Source organism: Pleurodeles waltl, chromosome 12 (assembly GCF_031143425.1).
Source record: "Pleurodeles waltl isolate 20211129_DDA chromosome 12, aPleWal1.hap1.20221129, whole genome shotgun sequence".
NCBI classification, from domain to species: Eukaryota; Metazoa; Chordata; class Amphibia; order Caudata; family Salamandridae; genus Pleurodeles; species Pleurodeles waltl.
Window position 1 is genome coordinate 24,864,766 of NC_090451.1, and position 23,610 is coordinate 24,888,375.

The 23,610-nt window shown below is 51.7% G+C and overlaps 1 protein-coding gene across 1 annotated transcript; it reads right to left on the reverse strand.

Moving 5' to 3' along the window:
• On the reverse strand, positions 1-23,061 carry LOC138268050 (myeloblastin-like). Its single transcript, XM_069217396.1, has 5 exons — positions 22,942-23,061; positions 19,864-20,017; positions 11,386-11,527; positions 6,760-6,993; positions 1-587 (listed from the first exon to the last, which is right to left on the reverse strand). The coding sequence occupies exons 1-5, from the start codon at positions 23,027-23,029 to the stop codon at positions 438-440; spliced, it is 768 nt and encodes a 255-aa protein (XP_069073497.1). The 5' UTR covers positions 23,030-23,061; the 3' UTR covers positions 1-437.
• Positions 23,062-23,610: the final 549 nt, after the last annotated feature.

The window sequence follows — 23,610 nt, forward strand, 5'->3', positions numbered from 1 at the left end:
TTTTTCATCTTTACACATAGTACGGTTTATTTTTCTAATATTTTTCACTGCGAAACTCTGAGCAGAATTCAAAAGAAATAAGGCGGGGTCGGAATGTAAAGGGAGCCCCGTGCCAAGACCTAATATACTTTCCACTACAAATTCCCTTCACATCCACAGTCCCTGCCCTTGACAGCTCTGTTCCTGGGGTCCCCTGGGGCACCCTTTGTGCATTGTGACGTTCTGCACACAGTGAGGGTGAAGCACAAACCCTGGGCAAGGTTTGGGGCGTTAACGGGGCCAGAACTCCAGGTAAATCTAGCTCTGAAGGGATTTTTTGAGGCTTGGAGAAGAGATGCAGATTGTGAGTGGAAATCTGTAGGTCTTGGCGTTGGGCCCCTCCTGGAAGCGTGGATGGTCCAGTTAGCGCTGGTACTGGTGCGGCGTGTCCTCTCCCCTCAGCTGGACAGGGCGGAGTCGATGAACCGGCGGAAGAGGGCCACACGTGCGAAGAAGTCCGGCGCCACCCCACTGCCGCAGGTGCGAATGATGAAGGATGACACCCCCTGGATGACCCCGTTGCAGACCAGTGGACCCCCGGAGTCGCCCTGGAGAAGGAGAGAGACCAAGTGAGTGACAATGAGGCCCTGGGTCTGTGAGCGGTGTGCCAGCCCCAAACCTAAAGCTGCAAGCCGGTGAAACCACCCGTGGACCTCAAACCTGGCCTGTGGACCTCAAGCCTGGCCTACAGACCCCAAGCCTTGCCTGCGGACCTCAAGCCTGATCTACAGACCTCAATACTGACCTACACACCTCAAGCCTGGCCTACAGACCCCAAGTCTGCCATGTGGACCTCAAGCCTGGCCTACGGACCTCAAACCTGAACTACAGACCTCAATACTGATCTACGGACCTCAAGCCTGGCCTACGGACCCCAAGCCTGGCCTACAGACCTTAAGCCTGGCCTACACACCTCAAACCTGAACTAAAAACCTCAATTCTGACCTACAGACCTCAATACTGACCTACGGACCTCAAGCCTGCCCTGTGGACCTCAAGCCTTGCCTGTTGACCTCTAACTAGACCTATAGACCTCAATCCTGACCTCTGACCTCAAGCCTGGGCTATAGACCTCAAACCTGATCTACAGACCTCAAGACTGACCTACAGACTTCAACCCTGACCTACAGACCTCAAGCCTGGCCTGTAGACCTCAAACCTGGCCTGTGGAACCTAATCCTGGCCTATGGACCTCAACCCTGTCCTACAGACCTCAAGCCTGGCCTACAGACCGCAAACCTGGGGTACTGACCACAAATCTGATCTACAGACCCCAAGCCTGACCTACAGACCTTAACCTTGATCTACAGACCTCAAGTCTGGCCTACACACCTCAAGCCTGACCTACAGACCTCATGCTTCACCTGTGGATCTCAAGTCTGGCCTGTTGACCTCAAACCTGGCCTTCAGACCTCCATCCTGACCTACAGACCTTAAGCCTGACATACAGACCTCAAGCCTGGCCTACAGACCTCACACCTGACCTGTGGTTCTCAAACCTTACCTACAGACCTCAAGCCTGGCCTGCGTACCTCATGAGTGACCTACAGACCTCAAGCCTGGCCTACAGACCTCAAACTTAACCTGTGGACCACAGACCTGACCTACAGAGCCCAAGCCTGACCTACATACCTCCAGCCTGGCTTGCAGACCTCAAGCTTGGCCTTCAGACCTCAAGCCTGGCCTTCAGACCTCAAACCTGACCTACAGACCTCAAGGCTGGCCTATGGACTCCAAGTATGGCCTGTGCACCTCAAACCTGACCTGTGGACCTCAAACCTGACCTGTGGGCCTCAAGACTAGCCTATGGACCTCAAACCTGACCTTCAGACCTCACGCCTGACCTACACACCTCAAGACTGACCTACATACCTCAAACCTGGCCTCTGGACCTCAAACCTGACCAACAGACCTCAAACCAGACCTATGGACCTCAAGCTTGACCTGTGCACTTCAAGACTAACCTACAGACCTCAAGACCAACCTACAGAGCCCAAGCCTACCCTGTGGACCTCAAGCCTGACCTATGGACCTCAAGCCTGGCCTACACACCTCAAACTTGAACTACAGACCTCAATAATGACCTACATACCTCAATACTGACCTACAGACCTCAAGCCTGGCCTACACACCTCAAGCCTTGCCTACAGACCCCAAACCTGACCTACAGACCTCAGCCCTAACCTACAGACCCCAATCCTGACTTACAGACCTCATGTCTGATCCACAGACCCCAAGCCTGACCTACAGACCTCAACCCTGACCTACAGACCTCAAGCCTGGCCTACACACCTCAAGCCGGGCCTACACACCTCAAACCTGACTTGTAGACCTCAAACCTGACCTACAGACCTAAAGCCCGCCCTGTGGACCTTAAGCCTTGCCTGTGGACCTCAAACCCAACCTATAGACCTCAATCCTGACCGACGACCTCAAGCCTGGCCTACAGACCTCAAGCCTGGCCTCTGGACCTCAAGCCTGGCCTGTGGACCTCAAACCTGGCCTGTGGACCTCAAACCTGGCCTGTGGAACTCAAGACTGACCTGCGGACCTCAAGCCTGGCCTACAGATCTCATTCTTGACCTGTGGACCTCAAACGTGACCTACGGACCTCAAGCCTGACCTGTGGCCCTCAAGCCTGGCCTGTGGACCTCAAACCTGACCTACAAACCTCAAACCTCAACCCTGACCTACAGACCTCAAGCCTGGCCTGTGGACCTCAAACCTGGCCTGCGGACCCCAAGCCTAGCCTACAGACCTCAACCCTGACCTACAGGCCTCAAGCCTGGCCTACAGACTGCAAACCTGGGGTACGGACCTCAAACCTGATCTACAAACTCCAAGCCTGACCTACAGACGCCCCTGATCTACAGACCTCACACCTGGCATACACTCCTCAAGCCTGACCTACAGACCTCATGCCTCACCTGTGGATCTCAAGTCTGGCCTACAGGCCTCAAACCTGACCTGTGGTTCTCAAACCTGACCTACAGGCCTCAAGCCTTGCCTGTGGACCCCATAAGTGACCTACAAACCTCAAGCCTGGCCTACAGACCTCAAACCTAACCTTTGAACCACAAATCTGACTTACAGACCCAACCCTGACCTACAGACCTTAAGCCTGGCTTGCAGACCTCAAGCCTGACCTAGAGACCTCAAGCCTGGCCTACACACCTCAAACTTGACCTACAGACCTCAAGACTGGCCTATGGACTCCAAGCCTGACCTGTGAACCTCAAGCCTGACCTACAGACCTCAAGACTAGCCTATGGACCTCAAACCTGACCTTCAGACCTCACGCCTGACCTACACACCTCAAGACTGACCTACACACTTGAAAACCTGACCTACAGACCTCAGACCTGGCCTCTGGACCTCAAACCTGACCAATAGACCTCAAATCAGACCTACGGACCTCAAGCCTGGCCTGTGCACTTCAAGACTGGCCTACAGACCTCAAGACTGACCTACAGACCTCAAGCCTGACATACGGACTTCAAGTCTGGCCTATTGACCTCATGCCTGATGTAAGGACTTTAAGACTAACCTAAGGACCTCAAGACTGACCTACGGACCACAAGCCTGACCTGTGAACCTCAAGCCTGGCCTGTTGACTCATGCCTGACCTACAGACTTCAAGCCTGACCTACAGACCCCATGGCTGATGTATGGACCTCAAACCTGACCTACAGACCTCAAGACTGACCTGCGGACCTCAAACTTGGCCTGTTGACCTCAAGCCTGACCTATTGACCCCATGCCTGACCTACGGACCTCAAGCCTGGCCTGAGGACCTCAAGCTTGGCCTGTGGATCTGACTCACGGCCTGTGGACCTCAAGGCTGACATACAGCCCTTAAGCCTCACCTGTGGACCTCAAGCCTGACCTACGGCCCTGAAGTCTATCCTGTGGACCTCAAGCCTGGCTGTGGACCTCAACCCCGATCTGTGACCTCAAGCCTGGCATGTGGACCTCAAGCCTGACCTATGGACCTGAAGCCTAGGCTGTGGACCTCAACCCCGACCTGTGACCTCAAGCCTGGCCTGTGGACATCAGGCCTGACCTGTAGACCACAAGTGTGATGTACAGACCTCCAACCTGACCTGTAAACATCAAACCGGACCTGTGGACCTCAAGCCTGACATACAAACCTCAAGCCTGACATGCAGAACTCAAGCATCACCTATGGACCTCAAGCCTCACGTACAGACTTCAAACATGTCCAATGGACCTCAAGACTGGCTTGTGGACATCAGGCTTGACCTACGCACCTCCAGCTTGGCCTGTGGACCTTAAGCTTGACCTATGCTCCTTACGCCTGGCCTGTGGACCTCAGGCCTCAAGTCTTTACCTAAGGGCTTGATGCTTGGCCTGTGGACATCAAGCCTGGCCTTTGGACCTTAAGCCTGGCATATGGACTTCAAGTGCGACCTATGAACCTCAAGCCTGACCTAAGGACCTTACGTCTGACCTAGGGACGTCAAGCCTGACCTAGGGACCTTAAGCCTGATGTACAGACCTCAAGCCTGATGTATGGTCCTCAAGTCTGACCTGCAGACCTCACGTCTGACCTGTGGACCTCAAGATGAAACAAAGAGAGGGACTGGGAAGTAGTTCTTCCTCTGACCATAGTGACCAAAGGTCTTGTATAGTTAACACAGACCTGTAGTGAGTAATTACTCAATTTTCCTTGTTTTGATTGATCAGTTTGCCATTATAGATTTACTGTTCTGGAGAAAGATTGGTGTTTGAGTCCTGATGAAGCACCATTGGATCCTTTTGGACATCTTTTTTTGGGCGCGAAACATGTTGACTTTTTGTAAAAGAGTGTATTCGTGTTACTTTACCCGTTGTACTTTTAAGTGTGGGACCATTGTTTCCCCTTCACTTTTCTTTTGTTTTTAATCTTGACCGGGTCCTCGCCTATTTATTAAATATTTCCTCATATCGAGGGGGTACCTGAGCCAATTTGAATTTTTATGCATCTCTCCAGTTGCCTCTTAGTAACCTGAAGAATTTGTGGTACTAAGACAAACATATTCACTCTTAATGGCTTGAAGGTCTGATGCTGGGCCTCGCTGGACATTGCAGTGCCAGTCTGACGTGGAGCACGGCCCGATGACGATGCATGAGGGCTATTGCTTCTAATCGAGTGTGTGCCTGTGAGAGGGGTGTGACTACCCTTCATTTTTTGGAACTGTGCACCTAGTGATTCTTACTGTGAACCTCAAGCCTGATGTACAGACCTCAAGAATGACCTACGGACCTCAATCCTGGCCTGTGGACCTGCAGCACCCGCCTGCTAATCCAGTGCCGAGACCACACACAGCTTTGCTAATTCACCCGAAGGGTAACCTGCAGATTCCCATACTATTTCAGTATTGAGATGCACACACAGATCTGTCAACGCACTGTGGTCCAGTGCCCTCACTAGTCCTATCCTGAGACTCACACACATCTGTATCAGTGTGCCTCAGTGCTGCCCTGCACCTGCCACACGCTGTAACAGCTGGTATGTGTGACAGCCATGATGGAATGGGGAATATCTTTTGGGAAACTTTCAATCTACTGCAGGCGTCTTCAAACTTTTTATTGTGTGCCCCCCAGTTGACAAATAAAAATCATTGCCCCCTCAGAATTTTTCACAATTATTTTATAAAGATGACAATGTTTAAATATGTCTAGACTTATTTAAACATCCAGTTAAGTACTGTTACCTGTTTAAATATGCAAAAACATGCATCTGTTTAAAACAAAACACTCTTATCTGTATAGCACTTCTTTTGGGCAGAGCCTGGCACCCCCCGGTTCACCTGAGGACCCCCTTGGAGGCCCCACCCCCCAGTTTGAATACCCCTGATCTACTGGGAATGGCAAACATCCTGGAAATGGATAGGTAACACCCAAAGAGTCAAGCTGGAACTGGCCAGCCTCCATGCAGGTTTGTAGACTGCAACCTCACATACGATTTTACCCAAAGACACTATTATGGGGGTCATTCTAAGTCTGGCGGGCGGCAGAGGCCGCCCGCCAGACTTCCCCCCTCCAAAATACCGCTCCGCGGTCGCAAGACCACTGAGGGTATTTTGGCTTTTGCACTGGGCTGGCGGGCAACCGCCAAAAGGCCGCCCGCCAGCCCAGTGCAAAAACCCTTCCCACTAGGACGCCGGCTCAGAATTGAGCCGGCGGAGTGGGAAGGTGCGACGGGTGCAGTGGCACCCGTCGCGTATTTCAGTGTCTGCAATGCAGACACTGAAATACAAAGTGGGGCCCTCTTACGGGGGCCCCTGCAGTGCCCATGCCATTGGCATGGGCACTGCAGGGGCCCCCAGGGGCCCCACGACAACCCATACCGCCATACTGTTCCTGGCAGGAGAACCGCCAGGAACAGGATGGCGGTATGGGCTGTCAGAATCCCCCATGGCGGCGCAGCAAGCTGCGCCGCCATGGGGGATTCCCAGGGCAGCGGAAAACCGGCGGGAGACCGCCGGTTTTCCCTTTCTGACCACGGCCAAACCGCCGAGGTCAGAATGCCCTGCGGGGCACCGCCAGCCTGTTGGCGGTGCTCCCGCCGACCCTGGCCCCCGGCGGTAGTGAACCGCCGGGGTCAGAATCACCCCCTATGAGAGCTAAAGGTTGGGCCTGCTGTGCCCACCTGGTGTGTAGCGCCTCTGCCTCTCTGGATAGCGCTTCGGTGGACACTGAATGGCAGATACTCACTAAGCAGATGCCGGCCTGGCGCATGAAGACCCCGGTGCAGATGTTGTTGGGCCTGCAGAGGTTCCTGCCAGTCACAGTCACGTTCAGTTCCTGCAGGAGGTCGGGTATGCGGCCCTCGGTGCCCAGCCTGCCCCATCCAGCCGCCACGCACTGGGTGCCCGGGGGCACAACCTCATCTTGGCCTGGCAGCCGCACCACCTGGACGGACCTGTTCAGAGCTGCAGGCCGGTCAAGCTGAAGGGCGAGAAGAAGCCAAGGAAGTCAGAGAAAGACTCAAACCGGAAGCAGCAAAGTCAGGAGTGACCGGGACGGAACATCTTGTGAATGACGTCTCATCCGACTATACACCCTCAAGCCAAGGGCCACTTCAGAGTCCACATCACTCAAGCCAAGGGCCACTCCAGAGTCCACATCACTCAGGGGCCACTCCAGAGTCCACATCACTCAAGGGCCACTCCAGAGTCCACATCACTCAAGCCAAGGGCCACTCCAGAGTCCACATCACTCAAGCTAAGGGCCACTATAGAGTCCACATCACTCAAGTGCCACTACAGAGTCCACATCACTCAAGCAAAGGGCCACTCTAGAGTCCACATCACTCAAGCCAAGGGCCACTTCAGAGTCCACATCACTCAAGCCAAGGGCCACTCCAGAGTCCCAATCACTCAAGCCAAGAGCCACTCCATCCAGAGTCCACATCACTCAAGCCAAGGGCCACTCCAGAGTCCTCATCATTCAAGCCAAGGGCCACTTCAGAGTCCACATCACTCAAGCCAAGAGCCACTCCAGAGTCCACATCACTCAAGCCAAGGGCCACTCCAGAGTCCCAATCACTCAAGCCAAGGGCCACTCCAGAGTCCACATCACTCAAGCCAAGGGCCACTCCATCCAGAGTCCACATCTGTGAGAAAGTAGCCTCTTTCTAGCCTTGTTACCCCCACTTTTGGCCTGTTTGTGAGTATATGTCAGGGTGTTTTCACTGTCTCACTGGGATCCTGCTAGCCAGGGCCCAGTGCTCATAGTGAAAACCCTATGTTGTCAGTATGTTTGTTATGTGTCACTGGGACCCTGATAGCCAGGACCCCAGTGCTCATCAGTTTGTGGCCTATATGTATGTGTTCCCTGTGTGATGCCTAACTGTCTCACTGAGGCTCGGCTAACCAGAACCTCAGTGGTTATGCTCTCTCTGCTTTCCAAATTTGTCACTAACAGGCTAGTGACTAAATTGACCAATTCACATTGGCATACTGGTACACCCATATGATTCCCTAGTATATGGTACTGAGGTACCCACGGTATTGGGGTTCCAGGAGATCCCTATGGGCTGCAGCATTTCTTTTGCCACCCATAGGGAGCTCGACAATTCTTACACAGGCCTGCCACTGCAGCCTGCGTGAAATAATGTCCACTTTATTTTCACAGCCATTTACCACTGCACTTAAGTAACTTATAAGTCACCTATATGTCTAACCTTCACCTGGTGAAGGTTGGCTGCAAAGTTACTTAGTGTGTGGGCACCCTGGCACTAGCCAAGGTGCCCCCACATCGTTCAGAGCAAATTCCCCAGACTTTGTGAGTGCGGGGACACCATTACACATGTGCACTGTACATAGGTCACTACCTATGTACAGCGTAACAATGGTAACTCCGAACATGGCCATGTAACATGTCTAAGATCATGGAATTGTGCATTGGGGTGACAATTCCATGATCTCCTGGGTCTCTAGCACAGAACCCGGGTACTGCCAAACTGCCTTTCCCGGGGTCTTACTGCAGCTGCTGCTGCTGCCAACCCCTCAGACAGGTTTCTGCCCTCCTAGGGTCCAGCCAGGCTTGGCCCAGGAAGGCAGAACAAAGGACTTCCTCAGAGAGAGTGTGTTACACCCTCTCCCTTTGGAATAAGGTGTCAGGGCTGGGGAGGAGTAGCCTCCCCCAGCCTCTGGAAATGCTTTGATGGGCACAGATGGTGCCCATCTCTGCATAAGCCAGTCTACACCGGTTCAGGGATCACCCAGCCCTGCTCTGGCGCGAAACTGGACAAAGGAAAGGGGAGTGACCACTCCCCTGACCTGCACCTCCCAGGGGAGGTGCCTAGAACCCCTCCAGTGTGTCCCAGACATCTGCCAACTTGGAAACAGAGGTGTCTGTGGCACACTGGACTGCTCTGAGTGGCCAGTACCAGCAGGTGATGTCAGAGGCTCCTTCTGATAGGCTCTTACCTCTCTTGGTAGCCAATCCTCCTTCCTAGGTAGCCAAACCTCCTTTTCTGGTTATTTAGGGTCTCTGCTTTGGGGATCTCATCAGATAACAAATGCAAGAGCTCACCAGAGTTCCTCTGCATCTCCCTCTTCACCTTCTGCCAAAGGATCGACCGCTGACTGCTCAGGACGCCTGCAAAACCGCAACAAAGTAGCAAAGACGACTACTAGCAACCTTGTATTGCTTCATCCTGCCGGCTTTCTCGACTGTTTCCAGGTGGTGCATGCTCTGGGGGTAGCCTGCCTCCTTTCTGCACTAGGAGCTCTGAAGAAATCTCCCGTGGGACGACGGAATCCTCCCCCTGCAACCGCAGGCAACAAAAGACTGCATCACCGGTCCTCTGGGTCCCCTCTCAGCACGACGAGCATGGTCCCTGGAACTCAGCAACTCTGTGCAAGTGACTCCCACAGTCCAGTGACTCTTCAGTCCAAGTTTGGTGGAGGTAAGTCCTTGCCTCCCCACGCTAGACTGCATTGCTGGGTACCGCATGATTTGCAGCTGCTCCGGCTCCTGTGCACTCTTCCAGGATTTCCTTCATGCACAGCCAAGCCTGGGTCCCGACACTCTAACCTGCAGTGCACAACCTTCTGAGTTGTCTTCCGGCGTCGTGGGACTCCCTTTTGTGACTTCGCATGGACTCTGGTTCACTTGTCTTCCAAGTGCCTGTTCAGGTACTTCTGCAGGTGCTGCCTGCTTCTGTGAGGGCTCCCTGACTTGCTGGGCGCCCCTTCTGTCTCCTCATCCAATTGGTGACATCCTGGTCCCTCCTGGGCCACAGCAGCATCCAAAAACCCTAACTGCGACCCTTGCAGCTAGCAAGGCTTGTTTGCAGTCTTTCTGCGTGGGAACACCTCTGCAAGCTTCTTCACGACGTGGGACATCCATCCTCCAAAGGGAAGTTCCTAGTCCTCTTCGTTCTTACAGAACACCAAGCTTCTTCCAACAGGTGGCAGCTTCCTTGCACCCTCAGCTGGCATTTCCTGGGCTCCTGCCCACTCTCGACACTGTTGCGACTCTTGGACTTGGTCCCCTTGATCCACAGGTACTCAGGTCCGGAAATCCACTGTTGTTGCCTTGCTAGTGTTTGTTCTTCCAGCAGAATCCCCCTATCACGACTTTTGTGCTCTCTGGGGGTAGTAGGTGTACTTTACACCTACCTTTCAGGGTCTTGGGGTGGGCTATTTTTCTAACCCTCACTGTTTTGTTACAGTCCCAGCGACCCTCTACAAGCTCACATAGGTTTGGGGTCCATTCGTGGTTTGCATTCCACTTTTGGAGTATATGGTTTGTGTTGCCCCTATACCTATGTGCTCCTATTGCAATCTATTGTAACTTTACACTGCTTGCATTACTTTTCTTGCTATTACCTGCATAATTTTGGTTTGTGTACACATATCCTGTGTATATAACTTATCCTCATACTGAGGGTACTCACTGAGATACTTTTGGCATATTGTCACTAAAATAAAGTACGTTTATTTTTAGTATATCTGTGTATTGTGTTTTCTTATGATATTATGCATGTGACACCAGTGGTATAGTAGGAGCTTTACATGTCTCCTAGTTCAGCCTAAGCTGCTCTGCTATAGCTACCTCTATCAGCCTAAGCTGCTAGAAACACCTCTATTCTACTAATAAGGGATAACCGGACCTGGCACAAGGTGTAAGTACCTCTGGTACCCACTACAAGCCAGGCCAGCCTCCTACAACATCACTCAAGCTAAGAGCCACTCCAGAGTCCACATCACTCAAGCCAAGGGCCACTCCAGAGTCCACATCACTCAAGCCAAGGGCCACTCCAGAGTCCACATCACTCAAGCCAAGGGCCACTCCAGAGTCCATTAGCCGAGGCTTTGAAGGTGAGGGGTCACTCTCCGAGCCCTGCAGGACTGACTACTCAGGAGGCTTCTGGGTACAAACGAGCCTTGTCTAGAAACGAGGTATCACTTCCTCTTCACCCCAGAACTGTGGGGCGACCCTCACACCCACACCTGCCACGTCTCAGCCATCCGGGCATTAACTCAAGTATTCCGGACGCGGGAGATTTGCCAAACGTTCACTCAGTTTCTAAAGCTCAGTCAAAGGCCTGCTGTCAGTGGGTCAGTAATTGCCTGCCCACTTTAATGACTTGTTTCCGGGGCTTCTGTGCTGAGAGTCACACAGGGTCTCTCACTGAGCTCCTCTCGTGGGAAGGAGTTGTGCCCCAACTGATTAACCCTCTGGGGGACTGAGGACTGGTAGTGCCACCCAAGCGCTTCTGTCTCGAAGGGGGAGGGGTGAAGGCTCAAAGGGGACCAGGCAGGGCCTGGATATTGGGGCCCTGCGTGGTGGGGGTGCCCTTCTCACCTACCCACACCCCACACTTACCCTAAGCACCAGGACGTCGTTCTGCAGGGTCTCGGGGTTGAAGCCGTTCTCGAAGACGCGGGCGATGCGGAAGCTCTGCTTGGTGTCCTCGTTGGCCCGGAGGGAGTGGGCCCCCAGCACCACCGTCACCCTCGTGGGGCTCCTGGGGACCAGCAGACAGGCGTGAGTCTAGCACCAGCCCCCCACAGAGACGAGTACAGGCACACACCACTCCACGGGAAACCGCATCACAGCGCGCCAGCGCCCTGAGCCCGGTAACACCGGCGGCCTCTCGCAGCACTCGGTGACCTTGGGCCTCTCTTTCTCCCTATACAGCGCTCCGAAGCCAAGCGGCTAGCTCACGCGCGCGCGTATACATGCATCCACGCATGCACTCATGCACACGGGCTAGCACAGCAGACAGTACACTGGTACTAAGCGGCACCCTACCCCCAGCTCCGGTGCCCCCGAGGCGAGTTTTATGAACTGTCTACCGACGGGCTGGCGCACTGACGGGCCCTGGGTCAAGGCAAGTGTGCTTGGAAACAGGGGCTGGTGCGCACTTACACCCATTCAACCCGAGGTGGCGCAGTTGTATCAGAAACACACAGCATGCATGTGAAGCATGCAGGGAGTGTGAGGGCGACAGACGGGGGGGTGAGGAGGGAGGTACGAGAGTGTGAGGGAGAGACCTGGAAAGGTAAGGATGGATGGAGGCGCTAGACACCGGGTTGTAGGGGAGAGCCCAGAGTGTGGGACCGAGAGACACGACAGGACAGAAGATGGGGGTGCAGGCGAGGGAGGGGTGCACCGCTGGAGAGAGGGAGAGACCCAGTGACGAGGAGGGAGGGTCTGACTGCGCCTGCATGGGGAGGGCACCTGCATGCACCAGGTACGGACGTGCAGCCCAGACCTGGACTCAGAGCTTACCCAGATACTCACAGCACACTGAGTGTGAGCCGTGTGCACGAGCCTCTGTCGGAGGGTGTGCACGAGTCTGTGTCATGGGGTACAACACCCCCCTCAAGGTGTACACGACTCTGTGTCTCAGAGCACAACACCCCCCTCACGGTGTACACGACTCTGTGTCTCAGAGTGCAACACCTCCCTCACGGTGTTCACGACTCTGTGTCTCAGAGTGCAACACCTCCCTCACGGTGTACATGAGTCTGTGTCTGAGGGTACAACACCCCCCTCACCGTGTACACAACTCTACCTCTGAGGGTACAACACCACCCTCACTGTGTACACAAGTCTATGTCTGAGGGTACAACAACACCCTCACGGTGTACACGAGTCTGTGTCTTAGAGTACAATGCCACCCTCACAGCGTAGACAAGTCTGTGTCTGAGGGTACAACGCCACCCTCACGATGTACACAAGCCTGTGTCTCAGAGTACAACACCTCCCTCATAGTGTACTCAAGTCTGTGTCTGAGGGTACCACACAACCCTCACAGTCTACTCAAGTCTACCTCTGAGGGTACAACACCACCCTCACTCTGTACACAAGTCTGTGTTTCAGAGTACAACACCACCCTCACAGTGTTGATGAGTCTGTGTCTGAGGGTTCAACACCACCCTCACGGTGTACACAAGTCTGTGTCTCAGAGTACAACACCTCCCTCACAGTGTACTCAAATCTGTGTCTGAGGGTACAACACCACCCTCATGGTGTACACAAGTCTGCCTCAAGGGTACAACACCATTCTCACCGTGTACACAAGTCTACCTCTGAGGGTACAACACCACCCTCACGGTGTCCACAAGTCTGTGTCTCAGAGTATAACACCTCCCTCACGGTGTACATGAGTCTGTGTCTGAGGGTACAACACCCCCCTCACCGTGTACACAACTCTACCTCTGAGGGTACAACACCACCCTCACTGTGTACACAAGTCTATGTCTGAGGGTACAACAACACCCTCACGGTGTGCACGAGTCTGTGTCTTAGAGTACAACGCCACCCTCACAGCGTAGACAAGTCTGTGTCTGAGGGTACAACACCACCCTCACGATGTACACAAGTCTGTGTCTCAGAGTACAACACCTCCCTCATAGTGTACTCAAGTCTGTGTCTGAGGGTACCACACAACCCTCACAGTCTACTCAAGTCTACCTCTGAGGGTACAACACCACCCTCACTCTGTACACAAGTCTGTATTTCAGAGTACAACACCACCCTCACAGTGTTGATGAGTCTGTGTCTGAGGGTTCAACACCACCCTCACGGTGTACACAAGTCTGTGTCTCAGAGTACAACACCTCCCTCACAGTGTACTCAAATCTGTGTCTGAGGGTACAACACCACCCTCATGGTGTACACAAGTCTGTCTCAAGGGTACAACACCATTCTCACCGTGTACACAAGTCTACCTCTGAGGGTACAACACCACCCTCACGGTGTCCACAAGTCTGTGTCTCAGAGTACAACACCTCCCTCACGGTGTACATGAGTCTGTGTCTGAGGGTATAACACCACCCTCACGGTGTACACAAGTCTGTGTCTCAGGGTACAACACCACCCTCACAGTGTACATGAGCCTGTGTCTGAGGGTACAACACCACCCTCATGGTGTACACAAGTCTGTGTCTGAGGGTATAACACCAACCTCACGGTGTACACAAGTCTGTGTCTCAGAGTACAACACCACCCTCACAGTGTACATGAGTCTGTGTCTGAGGGTACAACACCACCCTCACGGTGTACACAAGTCTGTGTCTGAGGGTACAACACCACCCTCACTGTGTACGTGACTGTGTCTCAGAGTACAACACCACCTTATGGTGTCACAAAAAAAGGGAGCACACTGCCTCACACTCCAGCATAAAATAGCCCCTATGCATCATGGTAAATGCAGTCATTTGATTTAAAGATAGAGAAATTTTTCAAAAAGTCTTTCACCTTAAGTAGGTGCAGCAAGTGCCGTATCTCTGGGCCGTCATCAGTAGAGAGAAAATATATCTGAAGGGGTTGCTTGAAGTGCCGCCGAACGTCTTCACAGGTTTTTGTACCACTCAGTAGGCGAACAGGTGCATCACCAGAGCTCGTCAGCTCGTAGGCTCACGGGAGCCGCCAATTAGACACACAAAAAAAGGGAGCACACTGCCTCACACTCCAGCATAAAATAGCCCCTATGCATCATGGTGTACTCAAATCTGTGTCTGAGGGTACAACACCACCCTCATGGTGTACACAAGTCTGTCTCAAGGGTACAACACCATCCTCACCGTGTACACAAGTCTACCTCTGAGGGTACAACACCACCCTCACGGTGTCCACAAGTCTGTGTCTCAGAGTACAACACCTCCCTCACGGTGTACATGAGCCTGTGTCTGAGGGTACAACACCACCCTCATGGTGTACACAAGTCTGTGTCTGAGGGTACAACACCAACCTCACGGTGTACACAAGTCTGTGTCTCAGAGTACAACACCACCCTCACTGTGTACGTGACTCTGTGTCTCAGAGTACAACACCACCTTATGGTGTACACAAGTCTGTGTCATAGCGTACAACACCCCCCTTAGGGTGTACACAAGTCGTGTCTCAGAGTACAACACCACCCTCACGGTGTACAAGTGTTTGTGTCTGAGGGTACAGCACCACCTTCATGGTGTACACGAGCCTCTGTCTGAGAGTACAACACCACCCCCACCGTGTACACAAGTCTGTGTCTGAGGGTACAACACCATCCTCAAGGTGTACACAAATCTGTCTCTGAGGGTACAACACCACCCTCACTGTGTACACAAGTCTATGTCTGAGGGTACAACACCACCCTCACGGTGTACACGAGTCTGTGTCTTAGAGTACAACGCCACCCTCACAGCGTAGACAAGTCTGTGTCTGAGGGTACAACACCACCCTCACGGTGCAAACGAGTCTGTGTCTGAGGGTACAGCACCACCCTTACGGTGTTCATGAGTCTGTGTCTCAGTGTACAACACCACCCTCACAGTGTATACAAACCTGTGTCTGAGGGTACAACACCACCTTCATGGTGTACACCAGCCTCCACCTGAGAGTACAGCACCACCCTCATGGTGTACACAAGTCTGTCTGTGAGGGTACAACACCTCCCTCACGGTGTACACGAGTCTGTCTCTGAGGGTACAACACCACCCTCACGGTGAACCCCAGTCTGTGTCTGAGGGCACAACACTACCCTCACGGTGTACACGAGTCTGTGTCTGAGGGTGCAACACTACCCTCACGGTGTGCCCAAGGCAGTCTCTGAGTGTACAACAACACCCTCACGATGTACATGGGTCTCTCTCTCTGAAGGTATATCACCACCCTCACCCTGTACACAAGCCTCTGTCTGAGGGTTCAACTCCACCCTCACGGTGTACATGAGTCTGTGTCTGAGGGTATAACACCCCCTTTGTGGTGTACACACGTCTGTGTCTGAGGGTACAACACCACCCTCATAGGGTACACAAGTATGTCTCTGGGAGTACAATCATCGCCTCACAGTGTACACAAGTCTGTCTGGGGGTACAAAACCTCCCTCAAGGTGTACACGAGTCTGTCTCTGAGGGTACAACACTACCCTCACGGTGTACACAAGTCTGTCTCTGAGGATACAACACCACCTCACGATGTACACAAGTTTTTTTTCTGAGGGTACAACACCACCCTCATGGTTTACACGTCACAAGCGGTGTACACAAGTCTGTGTCTGAGGGTACAACACCACCCTCACGTTGTACACAAGTCTGTCTCTGGGAGTAGAATAACCCCCCTCACAGTGTAGACGAATCTGTGTCTGAGGGTACAACGCCTCCTTCACGGTGTACACAAGCCTCCGTCTGAGTGTACACCACCACTTTCACAGTGTATACAAGTCAGTGTCTGAGGGTACAACACCACCCTCACGGTGTACACGAGTCTGTGTCTCAGAGTACAACACCACCCTCACAGTGTACATGAGCCTGTGTCTGAGGGTACAACACCACCCTCATGGTGTACACAAGTCTGTGTCTGAGGGTACAACACCAACCTCACGGTGTACACAAGTCTGTGTCTCAGAGTACAACACCACCCTCACGGTGTACATGAGTCTGTGTCTGAGGGTACAACACCACCCTCACGGTGTACACAAGTCTGTGTCTCAGAGTACAACACCACCCTCACAGTGTACATGAGTCTGTGTCTGAGGGTACAACACCACCCTCACGGTGTACACGAGTCTGTGTCTGAGGGTACAACACCACCCTCACTGTGTACGTGACTCTGTGTCTCAGAGTACAACACCACCTTATGGTGTACACAAGTCTGTGTCATAGCGTACAACACCCTCCTCAGGGTGTACACAAGTCGTGTCTCAGAGTACAACACCACCCTCACTGTGTACAAGTGTTTGTGTCTGAGGGTACAGCACCACCTTCATGGTGTACACGAGCCTCTGTCTGAGCGTACAACACTACCACCACCGTGTACACAAGTCTGTGTCTGAGGGTACAACACCATCCTCAAGGTGTACACAAGTCTGTCTCTGAGGGTACAACACCACCCTCACTGTGTACACAAGTCTATGTCTGAGGGTACAACACCACCCTCACGGTGTACACGAGTCTGTGTCTTAGAGTACAACGCCACCCTCACAGCGTAGACAAGTCTGTGTCTGAGGGTACAGCAGCACCCTTACAGTGTTCATGAGTCTGTGTCTCAATGTACAACACCACCCTCACAGTGTACACGAACCTGTGTCTGAGGGTACAACACCACCTTCATGGTGTACACGAGCCTCCACCTGAGAGTACAACACCACCCTCATGGTGTACACAAGTCTGTCTTTGAGGGTACAACACCTCCCTCATGGTGTACACGAGTCTGTCTCTGAGGGTACAACACCGCCCTCGCGGTGTACACGAGTCTGTGTTTGAGGGTGGAACACTACCCTCACGGTGTGCCCAAGGCGGTCTCTGAGTGTACAACAACGCTCTCACGATGTACATGGGTCTCTCTCTCTGAAGGTATAACACCACCCTCACGCTGTACACAAACCTCTGTCTGAGGGTGCAACACCACCCTCACGGTGTACATGAGTCTGTGTCTGAGGGTATAACACCCCCTTCGTGGTGTACACACGTCTGTGTCTGAGGGTACAACACCACCCTCACAGGGTACACAAGTCTGTCTCTGGGAGTACAATCATCCCCTCACAGGGTACACAAGTCTGTCTGGGGGTACAAAACATCCCTCACGGTGTACACGAGTCTGTCTCTGAGGGTACAACACCAACCTCACGGTGTACACAAGTCTGTCTCTGTGGATACAACACCACCTCACGGTGTACAGAAGTTTTTGTCTGAGGGTACAACACCACCCTTATGGTGTACACAAGTCTGTCTCTGAGGGTACAACACCGCCCTCATGGTTTACACGTCACAAGCAGTGTACACAAGTCTGTGTCTGAGGGTACAACACCACCCTCATGTTGTACCCAAGTCTGTCTCTGGGAGTAGAATAACCCCCTCACAGTGTACACGAATCTGTGTCTGAGGGTACAACACCTCCTTCACGGTGTACACAAGTCTGTGTCTGAGGGTACAACACCACCTTCACGGTGTACACAAGCCTCCGTTTGAGTGTACACCACCACTTTCACGGTGTATACAAGTCTGTGTCTGAGGGTATAACACCACCCTCACGATGTACACGATTCTGTGTCTGAGGGTACAACACCACCCTCACGATTTACGCGAGTCTGTGTCTGAGGGTACAACACCTCCTTCACGGTGTACAGGATTCTGTGTCTGAGGGTACAACGCCACCTCACGGCGTACAGGATTCTGTGTCTGAGGGTACAACACCACCCTCATGGTGTATACGAGTCTGTGTCTGAGGGTACAACACCACCCTCACGGTGTACACGAGCATGTCTCTGAAGGTACAACACCACCCTCATGGTATACACGAGTTTGTGTCTGAGGGTACAACACCACCCTCACTGTGTACACGAGTCTGTGTCTGAGGGTACAACACCTACCGCACAGTATACAGAAGTCTGTGTCTGAGGGTACAGGACCACCCTCACAGTGTACATGAGTCTGTGTCTGATAGTATAACACCACCCTCATGGTGTACACGAGTCTGAGTCTGAAGGTACAACACCACCCTCATGGTGTACACGAGCCTCCGTCTGAGGGTACAACACCACCCTCACGGTGTACACGAGTCCACATCTGAAGCCACACACCACATGTGGTGCACACCAGCCTCTCTCTTGGGTTGTATGAGATTATAAATGTATACTCCTTGGATTAGGAAGTGACCTCATTTCCAGCTGGAAAGAAAGAGAGAAGGCGCTGTTGTTCCATGTGAGTAAGAGGCCCTACATGTTTAATGCTTGGATCTGTGACAACCCAAGTGCTATGACGCTTCAGGGGCAGGCGCTATCAGCTTGAGTTTCATGTGCTCTGTGTGTTCATCACACAGTGGGGATTAAGCTCGTGTAGTGCTTTTCGCACCTCACACCAAGCTGCTGCAGTGATGCAGGGCAGAAGACACCCCAGGTCTCACATCACCCCGCTTCACCCCTTGCCTAAATGCATGGAGAAGTTCATGCCACGCATTGGGAGCACCTCTCCAAACCGTATGCACAGTACCAACCCTCTGGCCACCCTGGCATCTCATAATCCCAGCTATACCAGTCACACACAGAGACTGGAGCAAGCATTCACTCTCCCTCCTGCACCACTGAACTCAAGACTGATGCTGTAATAACATGCTAGTGATTCCAGCTGAGTTCATGGGTGCCATGCACTGTAGAGTTCACCAGTTAGTAACGGAGACCAGAATTGGCAGATTACTTTTGGAAAACGTGAGGAAGGCCACTGTTACCTAGAGATGGGCCGAAACATGTCTTTTAAGCCAAAGCTTCTATTCGGAGTGAATGAGATGGTTAAATATTAGTTGTTTATTTGTCTTTTTATCTATTTTCTGGCCTCAAAAGTTATTTTCATTTTGTTGTATGTCATCTGTGTTTTTACTGAGCTGTTGCAGCCACAATGCAGTCTCATAAATAACAGTTCTTACTGTACTCCAATTCAGTGATCCTGATTTTTATCAACCTCCGAAGAATGAATGGCTGAGTTGGACTTCCCAGTAGTCCGGCCTGCATTTGCACAGAGATATATATCCGTGCCACAAAGGACTTTTCACATAATACAAAATGTCAGCAGCATATTTCCTCGCACCTATAATTTAATGAGGGGGTGACGCTCCCTGGATATCTGACCTGTCATTGTACTCTGTGTCATTTCCTGTAAACACATAAACCACGGCGGCGCTGTCCGTCCGGGCCTGTAAAGCGCTGTAATGGAGACGCAGAGCAAACAGATCTCAGGATGCGGCTAGAAGTGTGTTTCAGACATGACCGAGAGCTCAGGCCCTACCTGACTGAATCCACCCCACACTCCAGTCTCAGATCACTCACACACTCGTTTTGTAACTCGGGCACTCAGTCGCTCTCACCCACTCTCTACTCACATTCCATCCAGGCAGTGCGCTGCGGTCAGCAGGAACTGGGGGGCAATGAGGGATCCCCCACAAAAGTGCTGTCCCCGAAACTGAAGTGACGCGATGTAGGGGTGCGAGCCACGGGCTGCCTCCTGGCCCCCCACGATCCACGTCCGTGGTACCTCTGTGAGGGTGGAAAACAGGAGGTTAGTGGGGAGCTACCGGGGGCAACAGCAGGAAGTCAATGATTATTCCATTTAACATGCTCATCTACACCAGTGGTTCCCAACCTTTTGACTTCTGTGGACCCCCACTTTATCATTACTGGAACCAGAGGCCCCCCCACTTTATCATTACTGGAACCGGAGGTTTCCCACTTTATCATTACTGGATCCTGAGCACCCCTACTTTATCATTACTGGAACCCGGGGACCCCCACTGAATCATTACTGGAACCCGGGGACCCCCACTGAGTCAGTACTGGAAGCCGGGACCCCCACTGAGTTGTTACTAGAAGCCACACTTTATCATTACTGGAACCTGGGGACCCCTCACAGAGTCATTACTGGAACCCAGGAACCCCCACTGAATCATTACTGGAACCTGAGCACCTCCACTTTATCATTACTGGAACCCCGGGACCCTCACTGAATCATTACTGGAACCACGGATTCCCACTGAGTCATTACTGGAAGCCGGGGACCCCCACAGAGTCATTACTGGAGCCCAGGGACCCCCACTTTATCATTGCTGGAACCCGAGGACCCCCACTGAGTTATTACTAGAAGCCGGGGACCCCCCACAGAGTCATTACTGGAACCCAGGGACCCCCACTGAGTCATTACTAGAAGATGGGTACCCCCCCACAGAGTAATTACTGGAACCCGGGGACCCCCACTTTATCATTACGGGAACCTGGGAACCACCACTTAGTTATTACTGGAAGCCAGGGACCCCCCACAGAGTCATTACTGGAACCCAGGGACCCCCGCTGAGTCATTACTGGAAGTCAGGGACCCCCAGAGTCATTACTGGGACCTGGGGACCCCCACTGAGTCATTACTAAAAGACGGGTACCCCTGCCTAAACATTGTCAATGATTTGAACCTCAAAACAATACACAAAAAATCATAAACAAGCATTCTACCAATCACATACACATATGATAACACATTTTTTTTAATTTGCCAACAAATAAAAGAAAAAACTAATTGAAGTCTAATAAGACGGTTGGAACTTTGCTAAATTCGGTTGAAGCCCCACATCATCCATACCGTAGTCTGTGACGCACCGGCACTGCTCACATCAGTCAACAGAGGATACTCATTTATTTTTTAGCTTCCAATGTGAAATTCTTGACATTTACAGTATGTTTTGAAATTTTCTTTTGTACATTTAGTCACTTTATTTATATACACTTTATTGATCTGTTAATGTTACTTAATTTTCTAAGCAGTCACGGACCCCTTGAGAGGCTTCAGGGACCCCCAGGGGTCTCAAGCACCACAGGTTGGGTACCACTGATCTAGGGAATGCACTTTTGGGGGTTTCTGCAGACATCTTTCGCGCTCCTATAGTATCAACTCCCTCTGAACAAGTTCCCCAACATTGTTAACTTTTGCTTTCAATCAATTTTTAATTTGCAAAAAGCATTTTGTGGCAGAACTCTTGTCAGGAGCCCACTGTAGCCTGCACCAATGACAGCAGCAACACAACTATTGACCATCACACTACTACAAGCGTGACAATTCAGGCTATTCCAGGCCCCCAGAGCTAGAAGAATGGCTTGGACTGCAGGTGTTAGTCATTTTTTCATGCGTATAATATTAATAAATGACTTTTGTTGGGCCCATCCCTAAATCAGACAAACTGTGCCACCACGTGGCAGACTGTCATAAGTGCCAGGGTTGGCAATGAAGTGCCAATGCTGAGCACTTCTAACCACCAGCTCAAACTAAACAGTGTTTTCAATTACGCAAATAGTAATCATACATTCCCAAGATGTTTTACACTTGTTAAGTTGTCTGTAAAAGATTTAAATTAGTTGTCTGTCATATTTTATGAATCAGAGACCATTTGTTGTGTGTTGTAGTTCTGCCAGTATACTCATCTAAAACTGACAAGTGAATGAATATATATTCAACAATCATTTTAGGTTTTAAGTGGATCAAGGTGATGTGCGGCCTATGAATTTAGCTATGCCTGTCAGAACCAGTGAAACCCAATAAGCAAGGTACCCAGTGGGATTTAGTCTATTAAAAGATTCTGTCAACAAGTCAAACTCACCGAGTACGAGCGTCATTAAGTTTGTAGTTTACGAGAAGAAACAATGAGTAAAACTCAATGAGTAAGACACTCATTGAGTTTGTAGTTCATGAGAAGATACGAGTAACTCATTGAGTAAGACACTCATTGAGTTTGTAGTTCATGAGAAGATACGAGTAACTCATTGAGTAAGACACTCATTGAGTTTGTAGTTCATGAGAAGATACGAGTAACTCATTGAGTAAGACACTCATTGAGTTTGTAGTTCATGAGAAGATACAATGAGTAAGTCGTTGAGTAAGACACCCATTGAGTTTGTAGTTCATGAGAAGATACGAGTAACTCATTGAGTAAGACACTCATTGAGTTTGTAGTTCATGAGAAGATACAATGAGTAAGTCGTTGAGTAAGACACTCATTGAATTTGTAGATCATGAGAAGATACGAGTAACTCATTGAGTAAGACACTCATTGATTTTGAAGTTCATGAGCAGATATGAGTGCAACTCGTTGAGTAAGATACTCATGTTTGTAGTTCATGAAAAGAGACAATGAGTGAAACTCAAGAATCAAGATGCTCATTGAGTTTGTAATTCACGAGAAGACACTCAATGAGTCATATTCGAGTAAGATACTCTGAGTTTGGAGCTCGTGAGATGACACAATGAGTTTGTAGTTCATGAGAACACACGGGTGTAACTCGTGGAGTACGATGCTCATTGCGTTAGTAGTTCATGTGAAGAGACAATGAGTGAAACTCAACGTGTAGGACAGTCAATGAGTTGTAGTCTATGAAAACCCAGAGTCTCAGTGCACTTTCTAGGGCAGTCACAAAGTACCTACCTCCAATCCCTCGAGGCGGGGGGTGCCTGGCAGACACAGCCCAGATGACTGCACACAGGGCGCCCAGTGTTAGCAGCTGGATGTTCATGGTGATGGCACCTGAGGAACTGCAGCCAGTCAGGAGATAACTTTTGGGCACCTTCCAGCCCTTATATAGCCCGCCACATGTCGTTTCTGTTGCACCACAAACCACAAACGGGGGGTGCACCACGTGCACTTCCTCAGTCATTCCCACAGAGAGCCGCACGAAGAACAGAGGACACCGAGTGGAAGAGCTCATCACCCAAGAACCACCCAACCCTATGCCGCTTGTGTTAGACTGCCACAGCACCCTTAGTAGCCAACACCAGCAGGCGTGAGGCTGCTTAGCACCCATGAGAATCCCTGCGGTGAGCCCACTCCAGCACCCGCAAGCCTTCTGCTCAGAGACCGCCCAGCACCTGCGAAGTGACCAACTGAGGCCACCTGACCACCCATGAGCCCTCTGCGGTGGTACCAGCTGGCATCCAAGAGGTGACCACCTGAGACCGTCTCACTACCCGGAGTACCCGTGCACCCACGAGCCCTCTGCGCTGGTACCAGCCGGCATCCAAGTGGTGACCACCTGAGACCGTCTCAGTACCCGGAGTACCCGTGCACCCACGAGCCCTCTGCGGTGGTACCAGCCAG